This window comes from Choristoneura fumiferana, chromosome 20 (genome assembly GCF_025370935.1).
Source record: "Choristoneura fumiferana chromosome 20, NRCan_CFum_1, whole genome shotgun sequence".
In the NCBI taxonomy this organism is placed as follows: Eukaryota; Metazoa; Arthropoda; class Insecta; order Lepidoptera; family Tortricidae; genus Choristoneura; species Choristoneura fumiferana.
Window position 1 is genome coordinate 5,084,516 of NC_133491.1, and position 20,833 is coordinate 5,105,348.

Genomic DNA, 20,833 nt, shown 5'->3' on the forward strand with positions numbered 1-20,833 from the left:
CTCAAGAGGGTTGGTTTAGAAATGCGATCTATAAGAGGACAGGCAACCGAACAGACGAATATACGCGAGAATTATTGCCTAAAGTGAAACGGAGACCCGAGCAAAGGCACTTTGCGTTCTCTAGGTGAATACCTGAGAAGAATACAATTATTATTCTGTATTTCTTTTTAGCACAGATATCGCCACGTTTTCGGTCCTGCTATTAATTTCCACACATCTTGTTTCTGCTTTCATGAATTATAGTCGTTTTAGTGAAAAACCCACCAATTCATCGCAATATTTTTTTGAAGGATTGGAAGATTGGAACCGGAAAAATGAATATAAAGCTTTTGTCTTTAGCCACATGAGTGGCTCGCAATTTTAGCCCGCGTGTCACATCTATTATTTTTAATATTAATTATCTGATTCACTTACATCCTAAGTTTTTTTTTCGGTTATCACACGGGTTTGACACCTTAAAGGGATTATTATTAAAGCGATATTTCTTAAAGCTGCTGAATCACGTCGTATTGTTATTTTCAGTTTAAGGTAAATCTATGTAGATGCGTGATTAGATTTATGAAATTTAGTTGAGAGTAGTTTTCACTTCATCAAATTTTCTTTCTTCCATTTGTAAAAGATTTTATTAAAATTTGTTCTTCTTTTAATGTCCATCATTATTTTAATTTTCAACTCTTAATTGTTTTTAATATTCTTTGTTACAGAAGTCAAGAAAGTAGTAATATTTTGGACAATTTGCTATCTCGTATGGAACAGTACGCTAATAATTTAGAAACATTAGTTAGTGAAAGAACACAAGATTATTTGGAAGAAAAAAAGAAGTGCGAAGAACTTTTATATCAGTTGTTACCAAAGTAAGTACAAGTTGTTAAGACATCGCGTTGCTAATATGATACCTACTCTGTATTGAGAAAAATACAATGTAAGTAAGTATTCGAATAAAACTGCAGACTTGGTAATAAAATAACAAGAGAAATGACCACTAAACGCACCAATGTTACACGTATTTTATTTTGGCATATTAAAAAACATTGTGCAGCTTTTGTTTGAAGAATCTCATCTTGTCACCGTTTATAGTTTTTTAAAGCGATCGAATAATACTCAACGGCACAAAATTTGGCCCTCTAAATTACTTATTTCTGCATACATATGAGGACCAGATTTGTTGTCACTCAGTCTACATAAAAAACGAAATTTAATGGAAATTAAAAATAAGTGAAATAACAAATTCTAATTTCGTGAACGTTTAAAACGAGTACAAGCTTGTGTACAAGTTGTTATATAGGAACTTTCTAACAGCCAACCGAAGTTAACAAATAAAATAGTTTGAGTTAAAAATATGTTCTAAAGATTTATTAATGTCTTATTGAGAATCAACAGAAAGTGTATCAAATATCCCAATACTCAATAAACCAATATTATTCCTTTCAAATTTCTAATTGTTTTTTCTTTCTCAGGTCGGTAGCGTCCCAGCTCATCAATGGTTTGTCCGTTGTAGCAGAGACCTTTGAACAAGTCACCATTTACTTCTCAGACATCGTCGGCTTCACTGCTCTCTCCGCTTCTTCTACTCCTATGCAAGTCGTCGATCTGCTCAACGACTTGTACACCTGTTTTGACTCTATTGTCGAAAACTATGACGTTTATAAGGTCAGTCATGTCATGTTAATTTTTTGGTTAACCTAATATTTTTAAACAATTTATGACAGTTGTCGGATCAAGTAATATTAGTTAGGTTTATTTATCGATAGCCCAAATTCCGAACTCGATTCTATGAACTTATTCTATCTATCTTAATATTGGTAAAAAATTACTTATTTAACTCCCAACCCAACTCCTTGAATTTACTTTTTCTTTATTTTCTTCTATCGTTGCTTTAGTGCTTAGCGATGCTTGGCGATCACCTCAGCTTATTTATTTTTGCGCTTGGCAAAGCGGAAGAGTTTTATGACATATCATATACAATATAAAAATAATAGAATAAAGGTAAAGCCACGGTCATAAGCACTATTCGCTTATTTTTATAATAATACTCGAATTTAATAAACTTTACTTTCGCTCCGATAAGACGACAAATCATTAATATTACATTAAATAACAAATAAATCTACATCAAAGAAAGTAGTGAAGTTAATTTAACTTTTCCATCAAAGCGTAATTTCTTTTCACTTAACTACTTCACAAATATTTTCTTCATCACAAATTCATGCTTCAACGGTTAATTTTAATAAAGTTGCTCTCGTCAGTCGTCACCTTGGACAACCCCGTTGTATCGACGCTACTTTAGAGTGAACTTTTGCTGTGTACCTCAAGTTTATTGGAGTAACTTTTTTACTCTTTAATTAAAAAGTTTGTAGCAACTAGAAATGAGAAGTGTCGGTCAGGTTGTAGATTAGCCAATAAATGCTATCAACATTTGTTTTTTAGTCGAGAACTTCAGTCTTCATCAATATCAGTTCATTTTGATTATAAGTTTTGTTTCTTAATTCGTTTCACTATTTTTCTGTCTTGCTTTAATATCGATAGAGTGTTTTTTGGTAGTTAAATATTGATTTGGTAGTAAATTAAAACTTTATCCATCAATCCTACAGGTTAATATTAAGTATAAACCAGAACCGACCAAATTTAATGATTTACGCGTTGGTAAAGTCTTGATATAAGTTTTTTGAATTGTCAGAATGGAATTGACGATGGTCGATGCGATGATATAAAACAAAAGGAATAAGTATAAAGAATGGTACAACAGTAGTTACTCATATTACGAGTTATCATTGGCGCGGCGCTGTTACCGTATCTGACCATAAAAACGACTTAGCAATTTATGCCTAACATACGCTTTATCTACTCCGCGGGTCCTGCTAAGTGCCAGTCGTAAGGCTGCCTGTTCACTGGAGCGGAGCAAGGTAGCGGCAAGCAGAGCGAGGGGGTAATGTAGAGGGAAGTTGCGGACTGTGTCTGTCCATAGGCGCGGAGCCTAGTGGAAGATACCTAGTGGAACGGAGCGAGAAAGTAATACGGAGCGGAGTTACGGAGGCGTGGAGCTAGATAGCCGACCGGAGCAAGAAAGTTATGCGGAGTAGAGTTGTGGACTGTTTTTCCATTCTATGAGCTTTCCCGCTTCACTGCTCGATCTCGATTCTCCGCCCCGCTTGTCCGCTCTCTTCCTCGTTCCGCTTCCCGGTTTCATATGAATTGTTTAGCTTGTTACCGATTTCCTGTTCAGTGTAGAGGAGCGGAAATTTTATGCAATTTTATAGGTGGATTTATCTCGCTCACTGCTGCTGCCTCGCTCCTTCCAGTGAATACGCAGCCTAAGAAATGAGTACCAAAGAATCATGTGGTATTTGACATATTTTAATAATGCTGGATCAGCTCCAGTAATTACCATTATCGTTGCGTATTCAGCCACACGCCAAATTTTATATTATTCAAGCGGTATCCTAAACATGATTTCTGCTTCCGCGGGTTTTCCACGGTTTTCCTTATGAAGATGATTATTTTTATTTTTCTGGGACGCGGAGTGTCGAAAGATTACATTAGAAGGCTCGAGAAATCCATGTTTTCAGAATTCTGTAATAAAGGAAGTTTTATAGTAAAAAAAAATATATTTTTCAAACTACATACCTATTCGTCACCTATGTAGCTCGAAGAATATGCAAATCGAAGTGGCAATGAGAGGGTCACATCACTCGAATAACAGATAACCGTTGGGGGAGAAAAATCCTCGAGTGGCGACCACAAACATTTTGAATGTGTATTTTATGCTTAATACGTCAATACTTTTCGTTTCCATAGAATTATGAAACTTGGAAAGACCTGGGCCTTGCCAACAAAACAATATATATATTTTTTTAATTCTTAAGGTGCAACGAAGTAAGAAGATGCGTGTCGTAAACTTCAGGTCTTTACCGAACAAAAGTCGTGACGTTTACGGCACGTCACTATTCCGCACCGTTTGCGTATTTTAAGCAGCGGTGTGAAAGCAAAAAAACGGTGCGCATACGATGCGTCACTGCAATTCCGTACCGTACCGTCACCATTTTTGAAGCAGCGGTTGGGTCGCACCTTTACTCTGCTAGAAATAACTTTGGTACTTTTTCAGGGATATTGTAAAGCGTGTTTTGAACTTTATACGGAATCCTTAGGGACCGACTCGCACTTGGCTGGTTTTTCGTAATTGTTTGAAAGAAATGTCTTAATGATGAGAGGCTTCGAGTGTAATCTTTGGTATTTTTAGATATTAATGAGCGTCATTAAGCATGCCTTAAAAGAAAATTATGAAAATTCTAGTCGCCAAAGATCTATTGCATCTAAAAAAGCTCTTTTAATTTTGTAATTAAGGTATTCGTATAAGGCGAATTTGGTACAAAGTATTATGCGTAATTTTAAAGACGAGTTATTTGTTTTTTTTTATTTAAGATGATTATAGCTGTACATCTTCCCTTGTCGTTGGTATACAGAGTGTTTTCAAATGAATTCAGGTTATTTTAGCAAACTTAGTACGTACGTACGTACGTACTTCGGTTAGTTAAGATTGTTCATTAGAAAAAATGGTAAATTCTTTCGCACGGTATACTTTGAACATTAACTTTACCGTTACCTAGTGGGTACTACCTATAATGCAGCAATTACGTACATAAAGTCGATCACCGCATGCAATATGCGGTGACCACAACAGTGTGCAAAACACAGTAGTTGACCGCATTTAGCTCACGTCATCATGCATATTATTTTATGTCGGTGACTTTGGTTCTTCGGCGAATTTCCATAGGTATTCCGGATTCTGTTGCGCAAACGAACTGCGAGCATAGCGCTCTCTATCGCTCATTAAGTGAGTCTGAGGCTTTACAAAGACCAACATTCAAGGTCTTTGTCTCAGAGCCAACCAGTGGCTGCCAGATTATTATTAAATTATGAACTAAAAGAATTTCTTTGCTCACCCGCAACCTTATGATAGTTAAGTGTATGCAAAATGCGTGTTCATGCAGTTCCTCCGCCTCTACACTGTAAGAACACACACAAATCACACAAACCCATGTATCACCACCACCACACTACACTGACGCGTTTCGAACTCTACCAGAGCTCGTCTTCAGAGCAACACAACCGTATACCATGCTACTAGATGTTAGACACAACACACACATCTAACATCTAGTCTAGTAGCATGGTTCGCAGGTGGTAGGACCTTGTGCAAGGTCCGCCTGGATTGCTACCACCATCTTGCTAGCTAATCCTGCCGTGAAGCAGCAGTGCTTGCACTGTTGTGTTTCGGCGTGGAGAGTAAAACAGCCGGTGAAATTACTGGCACTTGAGGTATCCCATCTTAGGCCTCTAGGTTGGCAACGCATCTGCAATACCCCTGGTGTTGCAGATGTTTATGGGCGGTGGTTATCTCTTACCATCAGGAGACCCATTTGCTCGTTTGCCATCCAGTCGAATAAAAAAAAATGGTGTACGGTTGTGTTGCTCTGAAGATGAGCTCTGGTTGATTTCGAAACGTGTCGTAGTGTGGTGGTATAGATGGGTTTGTGTGATTTGTGTGTGTTCTTACAGTCTGGAGGTGGAGGAACTGGTAGGGGAACACGCATATTTTGCATAAACTTAACTATCATAAGGTCGCGGGTGAGCAAAGAAATTCTTTTAGTTCATTTTTTTATGGTATAGGGGGCAAACGAGTAGGCGGATCGCCTGATGGTAAGCGATTACCGTCGCCCATGGACACCTGCAACACCACAAGAGTCACAAGTGCGTTACCGGCCTCTCATTGATATGGACCTCCGCAAAGTAAAGCCTGATTCAATAGATTATTAATATAATTAATCCAAATGATGTTCCAACAGGTAGAAACAATAGGCGACGCGTACATGGTAGTATCCGGCCTACCAGAGAGGAATGGTACACGGCACGCCTGCGAGGTGGCTCGCATGGCACTGGCTCTGCTGAATGCTGTTCGCCGCTTCCGCATCAGGCATCGTCCCCATGATCAGCTGAAGTTGAGGATTGGATTACATTCTGGTGAGTACACATAAATCAAAATATCTTTCTTTTTTTTTATTCGACTGGATGGCCAACGAGCAAGTGGGTCTCCTGATGGTAAGAGAGGCCAAAGAATAAGAATACCAAGGGTATTGCAGACGCGTTGCCAACCTAGAGGCCTAAGATGGGATACCTCACGTGCCAGTAATTTCAGCACCACAATCTACGACATTGTTGGCATCAGAAAGTAGCTTTTTACCAAGTCAAAGTAGGCCACTTAGGATATCGCTACTAGGGTTGCGTATATTTTTTGTAAGTCATAATTTTTTCCCGCCGAAACTATACATTTTTCAGAAATTTGTAACTGGTTATCCTGTAGAGCCCTATAGCTTAGAATAGGTTTGTTTGATGACAATTCTGAACAATTAATGAATTCAGATGTCCGTCTTTTTTGCAAAGTTCCAGGATAATCAATTCAATTGCTAGACTTTATGATTAACGAGTGAGAAGCGTCGAGTAAAGACTATATAGTTGGTCATATATATAATAATTAATCGAAAATACAAACTGAGACATGGATGCACAGAAAAACCAGAAAAAGAGACCAGCGCTGGGAATCGAACCCAGGTCCTCAGCAGCTCAGCTCAGCAGGTGCTGAGGACCTGGGTTCGATTCCCAGCGCTGGTCTCTTTTTCTGGTTTTTCTGTGCATCCATGTCTCAGTTTGTATTTTCGATATGGTTTCACGGGATACCCGTAAAAGTAACAAATTTGGAGTTGAAATAAAAAATACAAAAAGACTCCAAATAACCAATTATAATAATTAAGCCGCGGTGGCCTAGTGGTTTGACAAGCAGGCGATCGTGGGTTCAAACCTCGGCTCGCACCTCTGGCTTTTTCGAAATTCTTGTGTGAACTTTCATTTGAAATTTACCACGAGCTTTACACGGGCTTTAAAGCGCGCTTTAAGGCTTTTTACGCGACGTCGGGGACGGTGACTTCACGGGGTCACGCCATTTTGTCACCAAATTAGTTTTAAATATTTTTGATTATAAATATGTATGTTAATCTGTTAGGTATTTATTGTATGGGCCAAGTTACCCGAAATAAAATAATTTATTATTATTATTTACGGTGAAGGAAAACATCGTGAGGAAAACTGCACAAACCTGCGAAGCAATTCAATGGTGCGTGTGAAGTCCCCAATCCGCACAGAGCACGCGTGGGAACTATGGGCCAAGTCCTCTCGTTCTGAGAGGAGGCCTGTACCCAGCAGTGGGACGTAATATAAGCTAGGATGGGATGGATATTATATCCCGAGAATATCTAAAGGTCCCACGGAATTAAGACGACATCTAACAGATTGTACAGTCGAGTTCATAAACATCAAAATTTGATCAAAAATATCTGAACACGACTATTGTTTACGGCGTAGAAGCGTGTTCAGATATTTTTGATCAAATTTTTGCTCACAAGTTTATGAACTCGACTGTACCAAATATTGTGATAGTACTTGGGTTCAACTTTTTAGTTTAGCTTGTTGCCATGGTAACGTTTTCGGAGTTGGTGAGTGACATATTAATGATTTTATAGGATACAAATCTACTAAAAGTTAGAAGTTGTGAGAGTTTTAATGCAATTCCGTCATGGCTCATCTCCTAAGCATGCATGCATATTAGTTTGCAAAAAAAATTCTAACAATGTATATCACTGAAGTCTCCTGAGTGATAGAACAAAATGTTGATTGACCCAACTGCGTCTTTTTAAACGTCCTTCTTCTCATATGTCTTCACAAAATTTGTTACCTCTCAAGATAGCATAATACTATAATACTCAGGCAATAAATTATCACATCCGAGCAAAATAACTAAAACTAGGCGCGTCTGTGAAATATGTCTTCGCAGAAACAGACCTGTATTCGTCCGACCCCTTATTTACATTCACCGAGTATATTTCAGTTTGCCTCATTACCCTCTAAAGTGGGTGGTATGAATAAAGATATATATTTCTGCGGGATGAAATGAGACGTGAAATAAATTCGGCTAGTACCTTGCGATTTAACTCGCATTATTGTCGGAAAAAATGTATCGTTGAAACCGAATTAATTAACAATTCTAGGCCTATCGTATATTATCAATAATCTACAATATGGTGAACTTGCAAAGTATTTAAAATTAATCCGAAATATTTCAGTGGGTGGTTGGGTTAGTTTGATTGAACACCCCTCGTCAACCCTGTATTTTTTTTATGATTAAGATTGATATTCTTAATATACATATTCTTAATCATAATTATGAACATTATAATGTTTATAATTATGAATATGTACAGTCGAGTTCATAAACTTGTGAGCAAAAATTTGATCAAAAATATCTGAACACGCTTGTACGCCATTAACAATAGAGTCGTGTTTAGATATTTTTTATCAAATTTTTGCTCACAAGTTTATGAAATCGACTATACAGTGATCATTGTTCAAACTATACCATGTCAGAGCTAACCCAATACGTTTTAGATTAGGAATTTTGATGAAAATAGTTTCGATGAAAATCCCGCACTGTGTTACAAATGAAACCAACCAGGTGCTAAAATATATCAGATTAATTTAAAAACAAACCTACTCGTTATCATATTGCCTATTTTACTTCTTTTAAAAATTAAAGGTAAGTACAGTCACCAGCTCCAATATCTGTCGCATTAAAGCGTGCATAAATATCTGATACGTCTCTATTTCTAGGGCCGGTTGGACGTGTCAGATATTTTTGCACGCTCCACAGTTGCAAATATTAGTAACTGTACTAAGGACTAGCAGGACTGGTGATAAAACTCATAAACCCGCATTTTTCCAGAGATAACACCAAATCAGATCGATTATTCGCCCCCGAAAACTGTGACATAGAAACCTTCATCAAAATCGATACGGCTGTTTCCGAGACCTCCGAAATAAATGAATAAATGAACAAGAATTAGAATGCTAATTTGACGTAAAGATTAAATAGGTATTCATTCTAATTAACAAGTAAAAAGGCAAAACAAGAAAGGCATTTCATTTTGCGGCAGACAAGCATAATTAAATGCCTTTATTAAAGAAATAATATTTAATATAGCCTTTATTCTTAACAGGAAACTCGGAAGAGCAATTATATTATGGATCCAACTCATTTATTATTCAAAAAGAAGATTCTTACGGCTTCAAATTTCACACTGCATTACTGTATAATTTATTTGATTAAAAAAATAATTTTCATTTTCTATTTTGAATTAAATGGCAGCCTAAATAAACAATGGCGTAATTAATTACTTCGGTTGGTACGAGGAATTTGTTTAGGTGTCTTTCACTATCAAAATTAAAATCGTATCTTTCTCTTTGATGGTTTTTTTTATCCCAAAGCGTTTGATGTATTTGGTTTATTGGTTTACTTTAATATTAATGTTTAATGCTTTGGATGGATCGTTTTTGGCTTGTACTTAACGCGTTGTTAACTACAAGCCTCCTCTTAAATTTAGAGGATTTGAATTGAGCTGTAGTTCCCCACGGGGTCAGTAGGCATTAAGCACTTCACAGACACCATTCAATTGCTTGGCAGGTGTATTAAGACCAACTGTAATCATTTCAGTTATTTTATTATAGGCTAGCGTTTCGTAGTGGCTTACTAAAGCTTTTTTTGCTGACTGCACTTTTTGTGAACTGTTCTTGCATTGTCACCCAAACTACATTTGAATATCAAATTTCAAGTCGATGCTATTAACCATTGAAGAGTTCCGTCCTGCGGAGACGATCCTGGCTGGACTAACAGGATGTCACTAGTACATTATTGTATTGTAACGCGTTTTACATAAGTATTTAAAATTTTAAGCCAATCTGACTACTGGAAGTTGGTCAAATTTAACTTGCAAGATTTGATTACAAACAGACAGACAGACAATGGGACAGGTGAAACTAAATAAAAGCTTGTAAAAAAAAAACAACAGGCTTTAATGGTAAACCTGCCTGAACGCTTAATCATCAGATCATGGATACCATTTTTGGTCACAGTATAGGTACACCCTAATTAAGACTATTCTATTAAGCCGAAACACGGCTAGGGTACTATTCTGTCTTGGAATTCCAATGCCTGCTAGTGCTCCCTCACCAGACCCTGAATGTTAGTCAAAGATACCCTGAGACGATTCTAACAAGCTCAAACACGGCTAGATTACGAAGTTCAGTCTCCGAGTTCCAGTGCCTAGCTTTTGGCTCCATCGCCAGAAAGAACAGCTTTATGGTATCATATTATTGTATTAGTTATCAGAACTACGCATAATAGTTAAGTTTCGTGTCAATACTATACTAAGGGGCTGTTTCACCATCCATTGATTAGTGTTAACTGGCGGTTAGGTGTGATGCTGTCTCTATTTGTTTTGTTCGAATAGACGGAGATTCAAATGTTCCGTTACACATAAATCCCAGGAAAAGCTGATATAAAAAAGACCCGTATATATTTACTAAGTTGTGTAAGGTTGATCTCAATCCCGTTTCTAAACTTATCCTATATCAATTATTTCGCCGCCCGCCCTTCATAAATAACTTACGATTAATATCATTTCAATTCGATGCTAATAAAATAACCCTCTGAAATAATAAAAGTCCCCATTATATAGTAATAATATCTTCAAGATATCTTCACTGACTTAACTTTCTATTATAATGTAAATGTAGGTATAAACGATGTCCTTAGTAAAGCTACAACATTACACTCCATTATTATGTGACAGTCATGTAGAGGTCATAATTCGACTTGATTACTGTAGGTCGGAGCTAGGGATGTAAACAATATTAAGTAGGTATCATATATCGATAAAAATATGTCAAGCGGTCTCTGACGGTCGCTCAGCGGGTCGGCCGGTGGGCGACCAGTTTATAATGAAGCCTGTGTGCTTTTTAAGCAATTTTTATGATTAATAGATAATAACAGAGAGAGAGAGAGAGAGACATTTAGACATATTCAATACAGAGAAAAATACACTGGGTTGCATCGTCAAGCGAGCTTATGCAATTTTGAGCACTTACGTTGAAAAAAATAACTTTTTAAGTCGATACCACTCATGACTTAAAAAGCCAGTTCTAGTTACCCAAATAGTTTGGCTGCCACTGTAAATACATTTTCTTGACAAGTCTTGTCTGCTCTTAAGAGCAAAGATGACATACCATTTCGGCATTCCGTAAGTGGTGTATGTTCTAAGCAGTTGCCCACAATATCGTCTAACGTCCGGCTAGTTCCTAAAAAATATTATCTTATTATTCTTACATACAATAACAATTCACCTAACAGCTGTATTAAAAAAGACAAATATTTTTGTTCGATAATATAGCTAAAATCGATAGAATTAAAAATAGATATTTTTTTCGATAAATAGCATCGATAGAATTTAGTTCATTTCCCACCTCTTACTGGGTCGCTGTTCCTTAAGTACCTACTGAATATTCTTCTGTGCCAGGTGTCAACGACATTTACGATATCTCTGACTAACAAATTGAAAGGACTGTTATATTTTGTACCTACCTCTTTATTATTTGTGATTCTTTAGGTTTGAATTTTGCAGTGCCGCATATAATACGATTTTAAATGTGTAATTTTGCATGCAATTTTTAATGCTGTTAAATATTAGTAGAGTTAACCCACAACGACTAGCATTATTACAAATTAGAATTCATATTATTATAAATCGAATTATTGATGTGAATGTGTATAATATAACATTGTAAATTTTCTATTTTATAAATGAATGATAATTATTGATTATTTTTTTAGGATTCTTTATGAAGTGGCATAATTTCGAGCTGGCTTTTATTTAGGTACTTATCGTAAGCTTAAGGCTGGAGTTAAGCCGTGGCTGCTCGAACGTCAGACGATATCAGATTTAGAAAGAACTTGGCATCTTCACTATCTATAAACTAATCGTATTACCATAACCGAATAATACCTTGACGTTTCCAACACATTGCAGTGGCCGTGGTCACGGGTAGACCCTGGCTGTAGTCCTGATTGTGGTGATATTATTATCATTATATACATCGCAGTCCACTGCTGGACATAAGTCTCTTCCATGGCGCGCCACAACACTGTCTTCAGCCCCTCGCATCCATCCGCCACCAGCGACTCTCTTAAGGTCGTCCGTTCACCGTGCCTCAGGACGCTCTACATTACGTTTTCCCGTCCGTCCGACGTTGTATTATATATAGATTTTTTTAAAATGATATCCTTTTTCTTTCAAACAGGTCCTTGTGTCGCTGGCGTCGTGGGTCTCAAGATGCCTCGCTACTGCCTCTTCGGCGACACAGTGAACACGGCGTCTCGGATGGAGTCCAATGGGGAAGCGCTCAAGATACACGTGTCTCCAACTACGAAGGCCCTGCTTGATACCTTCGGGACGTTCCATCTGGAGCTGAGGGGAGAGGTCGCTATGAAGGTAAAGGGTTGTTACAGTCTAGGAAACTGAATCACGTACCGAGGTGGAAACTTTCTGCCACTATTGTCAAGGAAATCATAGTAAAATTAATTATTAAAAGGTACATGAATAAGTTTTTTCGACTGTACATCATTTTTGGCCTTTCCGACGGAATTTGGAACGTAAGAGTCGTGACTTATGACAGTTGTGATAGATGGCACCACTTGCCACTATTGATGTATGCAAGTGATCAATATTTTCATGGTAGGTTGGTCGCGAGTCCGTGGTGACGTTCATAGTACGTTTGGGACGTATAGTCATGAAATAAGGGCTCAAATCCCATTCTAATTTCTAAAAAAATCTTAGATTTCGTTGACCAAACAAATAATATAATATTTTTTTATTTTTTACTGTTTTAACTCTCTTAATAATGATATTATTATGTTAATTAACCAAAAAAAACGAGTAGCAGATAAGATACATGACTCGAGAAACAAACATTCAAATGAATCCAACATTTTCAAATAAAAATGAATATTGCGTTGCTCCATGCAGAGAACGTAGAATTTTATGTTACATTGAATTTACGATCCATCCCATTATTCGTATTGTATCTAAAGATACGACCTCATGCAACCCTCCTGACTGGCAAAAGATAAGACGTAAATTAAACCTGATAATGCTTACTTGCTGAATTGAAACCCAGTGAATTCTCGCATACCAATGCTATTTAAAGATTTCTCATTTTGTTCGGTTTACCGAGCAACATACTGACTCGGCCAGCTTAACATCAGATAAAAGGACATAATTTTCACGAAGCTAGGTTTTATATTTAATGATACCGTAATAAGTAATAATAATATTATTATACCGTCATCTATTTTTTTAATGAATTACGAATGTGTTGTTAGGCTTAATCCGGGGCCTTGAGATAGAAGATCTTGGCAATCATGATTATGGCATGCTTTTTATAAAATACTAGCTGTTGCCCGCGACTCCGTTTTGTGTAGAAGTATGAAAAATAGTTAACGTCCTATTTTCAAACCTACCAAAGTGATTTATTATACATAGTTAAGTACTCTTACAATTAAGTACTCTTAGTTATCTGTTTTTATCTGACCACTTTATAATTGTTCTGAAAGAAACGCTAATTTTTCAAACAATAATGTTTCGAGTATCTGTGTGATATTTTTTCGACTTGTGTTTGATTTTCATGGATTGGGGACAGTCAATCAAAGAAATTTAATGAAAGGGACGTGTCAGATATTTTTGCACACTCCGTTGTGGCAGATATAAATGTAGGTGACTGTACGTAATTACCTAACATTGAAGCTTTGTCATCATTAAATAACTAATGAGGGTCTATTCTATAATCTCTATTACCGGATCTCCTAACATCATTAAACTCAACTGAATGTGTGCTTATTTGTACCGTAAAACGAAACGGTCTGATTTGCATAATTAGGTACCCTTAATCACTTGTAATATTATCTTCTTGTTCTATTATCCATTCTGTGCCTTAATGATCTTGCGGCTGTTTTCACATCGCCGTGAAACTGAATAAAGATGACCTAAAAAAAACACATTTCTTTTCAATTCCAACGAGAAATTCATTTTATATTTTTTATAATTATAAAATATTGTCTGCTACTTTGAATATTCGTGCCCTTTATTCTTAGAAAATTAGTGCACATGAAGCACTGGTTAAGTTACACACACACACACAAGTTATTCACTCTGGGCTTGATTAGATCTAAATCGTACTTATTTGGAAAAACAGACGATGGGAGCATATTCCATTCTTTAGCCATCGACATTGTAAAAGACGAAGGGAAGTCTCTTTAAAACTCTGATTGACGTACATTTAAAGATCTTAAGCTTAATAAACACTTTTGTTCACAGGGAAAAGGAACAGTTATCACATACTGGCTATTAGGAGAGATTGTTGATCCAAACGCTCCACCAAAAGAAAGGCCACCACTACCAAAACTTCAAACGCAGTCCACCGATAGTGCTTCCCTGTTACACCTCACTCCGTTCAGACAAAGGTTAGACCATGGCTCCAGATCATCAAGCAGACGAGGATCTGGAATATTCCAACAGAAAAACAACGACTATGTTAAGTTAGAAAAAGAAGCGCAACCTTTATTACAAAATCTCAAAATGCAAAGACAACAGTCTGATCCGGCCGAGCCAGTTGCTAACGGCGTCCCAGCGCCAGAAGAAACAGACAAAATCAGTGTTACCAATTCTTTATCTCTAAATGTTAACTCACTCAACCATAATTCAGTGACTCAGAGCGGACAACCTAAAGTGAAACTGAAGGACTGCCAAATGAACGCCATAGGTAATCACAATTCGAATAAAGTAGGTAATAATAATTGGATACCTAAATTACCTCAAGCCAGTTCGTTCGATAATGGCGCTAGAAAAGGTAACCAATGTCTTAAAGACTATAGCAGTGTACCATTACTGTCTAAAGCTGATACGCCAAATGATTCAATCGTATAATAAGCGTACTTAATGTGTTACTTAGGTAATAAATGGCAATTTTAAGAGAGAAATTTTAAATTTTACGTGTGACTATTCAATGTTTTAAATGTCGGTAGTCATTTAGTAACTCAAGTGTGCTCAGATTTAGTCGTCTCTTACATTCCTAAATGCGAGCTTTGTAAGACTATCCTGCCATAGGTGTGATACTTTTTGCTGTCACGAAAACGGATAATAATATCGAAGTTTCATTCATTTGGCTGAACTTCTAGCTGTATTTGCTGCTAAACTACACTGTGTACTTAAATGTTGTACTTATTTATTTATCCAGTGATGACACTATACTAGGTTGTAAATATACTTAAGTGTTTATTTATTGTAAATATTGTAGTATTAAAATGTAACGTTGTTGTGATCTTAGCAAAAGGTATTCTGAAGAAATGTAATTATTAATGGTAAATGTAGACAAAATAAATATTAAACCCTCGATGTTTTCAAAACGTTATAGCAAATATAATGAGTGAGAATGATCTGATTTTTTATTTCTTATTCTCAAGTATTATAATTTTATCTTCCCGAGAACGCAGGACTGGTCGATGTGATATTATTTCGGGAGAGGGTTACTAATGTATCGGCGAAAATATTTAGCAAATTATTAACTCCAAACTATTTATCCCATATTTTTATTTAGGCGAAATATTATTTCCCAACTCAACGTTTGCACTAATATCATTTTCCAACTAATGATTCAATAAATTATTATTATGCAAATTATTATCTGGAATTTTTTAAGATGACGATGTATTGATTGGCATACCTTAATTTTTAAATGGCATTAATTTATCCTGGCTTTAAAAAAACCTACATTGCTACGCTCCGCTTCGCTCCCGCCTTAGCCTTCTGAACCTACTATCCAAGTGCTTCTGAAAGCACAAATCAAAATAAAGTATAACTTTGGTAAAAATTGCCCAAATGTTTGACAATTTGTTATTTGCCTATCATACAAGTTTGTGATGCAGTAAAACAATGTACATGCGAAGTAAAGTTATGCCAAATATTAGTTTGCTAAATGTGGCGTTGCTAAGTAACGAAACATATCGCCGAAAAAGTTACATGTGTCCAGTGGAGGTGACGATAATGATGATTTTATCATGTAGTAATGCTGGTGGTAATTTTTAATAATTTACATTAAGCCAGGTTGTGGTTGCTATTATCGAATTATTCCAAGGTCGAAAAGCCGTAATTTATTTCAGCATCAGCATCTTTCAATGGGAAATAATTTAATTTGTAAATACAAATTGCGAGGATTCAGAAATATTTGTGTAATTATTATGACACGTTTGTATACAAATGTAAAAGAATCATCTCATCTCCAACCGACATACGTCCCACTGCTGGGCAAAGGGCTCCTCTCAGAATGATTGGGCACAGGCTGAAGTTTCCATGCGGGCTCAGTGCGGATTGGAAACTACACACACCATTGATTTACTTCGCAGGTAAGTATAAGTATGCAGGTAACATAGTAAAGAAGTTAAAGAGAATAAAATATCATCAGTATTATTAGTGTCTCTTTTAAAACGAAGCTCTATAGTAGAAATGAAAATTATCCGTAATTTTACTTGTTTCACAATGTGCGCTTCTTTTACAAATACGATTTTAATTGTAGTACCAGCAAAAACAATCTCGACAGGCCTTTTTGATCCCTTTCGGGGAAAGGATCGCAAAAAATAATGATTAATGACCAAAAACCTCATTTTTTGGGCAATATAACTACTTCAGGACTTCCAGTCCGTAAATCATGTTTTGCAGATTCGCTGTCCGGTTTCATTACATCTTTATTAATATTCCAAATGAAGAGGAATAGCGGATATTGTCTGAAGGTAATGAAGAAATAAATTTCCCTGGTTGGGTTTCAATTATGCACTTGAGGTAAAAATATTTGATGAAACTCGCACATAGCTAACGTATAGGGCTACAAGATAAACTTTTTGGTTAGCCAGGTTTAAATATTTTAAACAAAAATTGGAGAATTAAACGCCATTGTTCCCGTTTTTGGCTGCAAATAATAATTGCTTCAATAATTTTCACCCACTTATGCTAACTGTTAGGTAATTAAGTTATATGTAGCCAGTTTTTGTTTAAAGTTAGCTTTTGGTTGAAAAACGCATAAAAACAGTCCATTCGTTTGGGGCTGTGTGGTGCTACACAGACAGATTTACACACACAGCGCTCAAAATTTTCCCTTATGACACTCCTATTTTTGCGTCGGAAGTTAAAAGTAACTTTTTAAAACTTCAAAACAACCAACGAAATAAAACCACAACCTTTATGATTCTAGAAGGTATTTTTAAAATCATATCTTTTATTTAATATAAAGGTAGGTACCTACCTATCTACTTAGAGGTAAAGAATAATGTAAGTAATAAGCATCTTAAATACCTACCGACAATATTTAAAGCATAGGAAAAAATATTGAATTATCTCTTCAGCTTTTACTAAAATTAACTCGGTTCGGTAAATATCTGAACGATCGGGAAAATTGATCTGAATCAAAACGAAGAAGCAACGTCCTAAGATAATTAAGGTAAGAAGTTATTTTGACTAAAAAATAATTAATAATAAAAGCAGAAAATTTTGTTTGAATTGCTGGCTAACTAGTCTTTTATTTTTATTATTTTTTATTATTATTATAGGTCATGGCCCCAGCAAGCTTCCACTGCACGACTGTAACAATGAATACTAAATCTAAAAATAAATCTAACAAATTCATGAGTTTTCTTATACCTCTAATATTTTGAACAACAAATAGAGGTTGATTCAAACGGTAAATTACGCTCAGCCGATGAATGCAGTGAATGTATCTGACAGGTTCAATCAGAAGATAGGTAGTTGATTACCACATCTCACATTATCCTGTCACAGTATCTGTATACACAGTAGCTTAGCCTTATGTATTTTCTTCTTCGTGAAATCGTAGGTCAAAGTCAAATTATTTGTAATGTACCTATACCTAGATATCATTAAATCATATTGTAAATCTATTTAAAAAAGTATACCTACCTCGTTGAGTTTCTTGCCGCATTATTTTCAACAGAGATTTTTCCGAACCGTTGGTTGTTTTTTTCGACATTCATAAGTGCTTGTGCTTGTATAGCCTGTGGTAGGTATAGCCTAAATTGAATAAAGATATTTTGACTTCGACTATTAATTTTTACCTATAATATCGAATAACAAGCATGAACATAAAGAACAGAAATTAAATAAGAGAACCGCTTCCTTGATACCTATTAAATTTTTGACCTTAAACTCTGTAGGTATTTGTTAAAAAATCGTCATTTTACTGCACCAGGATACGGGAAAAGCAAAACGTCCAACTTTATTCCCTCAAAAACCAACTCACGTAGCACCGTCAATTTCATTTTACCGAAAACGTAGTACTATTCAGTTGTGGCGCACGAACGTGTCAATTACGGGATCCAAACGGAGTTCAAATGCAAATTTCGCTCCGAATAAATATACATACGTCCTTAATGGTGCGGCGTACCGTTCTACCTCCGATTCACAGATCACCTTGACCCGATTTAAAACCTACGAAAATTCTAATGCGTATCCTGTCCCCTTTTCTCTGACCCGTTGAAGTAAACGAATTCTTGAGTGAAAACCGCGTCTCAATAGAACTAGTGTAGTTCTAAAGACTTCTTATTATTTTGAAATTATTGATGACTCAATATCCTGGTATAATTTTATAAGTTAACATTTTTTTTTCTTCACACGCACACACACAAACATCACGCCTGTCTTCCCAAATGGGGTAGGCAGAGCACACGAAACGTTACCGCTTCGGAGCCACTTTTAACAATAATAAAAAAAATATGAATAGTGAATAAATAGTCGTGTTTTCTTCACAATATGTAATTTAATAGTAGATTTTAAGCAATCATTTGCAAACACGTGAATCTGCAGCATTGTCAGCTACTTAAGTACATACATTGACACCTTTAAGCACCATGCTTACAGCGAATAAATGAATGATAATGATGATTATGATTATGAGACCTTATTGTCTAACACACTTGGAATCATAATAATACTACTTTTGTCCCGCGACTTCGTCCGCGTGAATAGTAATTTTGGGAAGTATTTAATTTATTTAGGATACCTATTCTGCCAATAATATACATAGAAACTTCTAGGTTTACCAAAAATAACCTATTTTAATACATGCTATAAATATAAACTATTTTTTTTGTTCTTCCATCCATCCATCCACCCGATGTTCTTTGGTAAAACATAAATATTTTGCGGGTAGCCACAATTTAGCAATACGACGTGTATTTACCCTGCCAACACAAAAGGACTACTTCATAGTGAACTCTTGACACCTTACGTCCTTAAGGGCAACACACACAGAGAGCGGGCGCGGGTCGTGCGCGGGCCGCGACGGGCGTATTTGCATGGCGGTATATGGAAGCCTTCACACAGAACGCGGGCGCGGGCGCGGGTCGTGCGCGGCCCGCGCCCGTCGCCCGTCGTCACAAACAGCGCGCGGGCCGAGCGCAGAGTTACCAACTCTCAAAAATATTTATCCTAAAACTTAAGTTAAAACCCCTAAAATTGCTATAATTAATTGGAAATCCCCTAAAACATGTTAGTATAGGTAGTGCCACAAGAAATTAAAGTGAATGATTACACACAAGGCAACATGTCGTATAATGGCATCAGGCAGGATTGTAAGTTTGATATACTTACCATTCAGTTTTTTTTAATTTTCCACCCATCGCTTACTTACATACAAAAAACCTAACTTTACGTCTATGGAGGTACCACAAAAAATGTTTTTTTTTTTAATTTTTCATTGTACAAGTATCATTTTGTCGGGATAGTTTTCATTATATATCCGTGCAAATATCAAGAAATAATGTGAAATATAAGAAATACAAAATAAATATAAAAAGCAAAACTTCCCAAAAATCCTTAAAAATACCCCCATCCCAGTTATTTACCCCCTAAATTTGAGGGGAAAACCCCTAATTTGGCAGCCGTGCCGAGCGGCAAATGGCCGGTGTTTGTATCGCGCCGCCGCTTTGACCCGCGCCGCCTCTGTCAAAGGATGCCGCGTGCGATTTATGGCTTTACCTTCGCACGCGGCGTGCTTTGACAGGTAGGGTTGCAACGATATATCGAATTTTTTGATAGTATCGATAACTTTGACTCCACAGTATTGATATATTAGCATTGCCTATCTACAGGTGTTACTGGGCTACCGGCACCCAGGCTTTTTTTTAAGGGAAGTTAAAGATACGCTATTTCTGTAACTTAACCATTACATAAATTTTAATAATAAAGTAAAATCCACACTGTTAACTTCTAATAAAAATATAATTGTCAGCCATGTACAGCTAATTAAATTGACAAGTACTATATATAAGTAAATATTATAATGCGAAAGTTTGTGTGTGCGTGTGTGTGTGTGTGTGTGTGTGTGTGTTGTGTGTGTGTGTGTGTGTGTGTTTGTTTGTTACTCCTTCACACGTAAACAGCATTTCAATGACATTTGGTACGTAGATAGCTGGAATAACATAAAGGCTACTTTTTTACAACCTTTTATTTAGTTTCACCTGTCCCGTTGTCTGTCTGTCCGTCTGTAGTCAAATTCTGCAAGTATAATTTTGACCACTTCTAGTAGTCAGATTGACTTGAAATTTGGAATACTTATGTAAATTGTGTAACAATACAATAACCTGTAGTGACATCCTGGTAGTTCAGCCAGGATCGTCTCCGCAGCACGGAACTCTTCAACGGTTAATAGCATCGACTTGAAATTGGTATGCAAATGTAGTTGTGTGGTTGCAAGACTGTCAACAAAAAGTACAGTCACAAAAAAAAGCTTTTATTAAAAATGTTTTTTTTTTTACCAAAAACTTGCAAGTTAAATT

General features: G+C 36.3%; 1 protein-coding gene across 9 annotated transcripts in view; it reads left to right on the top strand.

The window, feature by feature from the left end:
- Nucleotides 1-20,833, top strand: part of LOC141439211 (atrial natriuretic peptide receptor 1-like) — a 456,076-nt gene that overhangs the window by 424,522 nt on the left and 10,721 nt on the right. For 8 of the 9 annotated variants that reach the window (XM_074103398.1, XM_074103401.1, XM_074103395.1 and 5 more), the window contains 5 exons: nt 705-854; nt 1,458-1,650; nt 5,844-6,018; nt 12,238-12,428; nt 14,310-15,427. In XM_074103398.1, the coding sequence (XP_073959499.1) occupies nt 705-854; nt 1,458-1,650; nt 5,844-6,018; nt 12,238-12,428; nt 14,310-14,918 (1,318 nt within the window). In that variant the 3' untranslated portion in view covers nt 14,919-15,427. Of the gene's footprint in view, nt 1-704; nt 855-1,457; nt 1,651-5,843; nt 6,019-12,237; nt 12,429-14,309; nt 15,428-20,833 lie in introns of those variants that run through there. The other variant, XM_074103397.1, reaches the window with a different exon arrangement.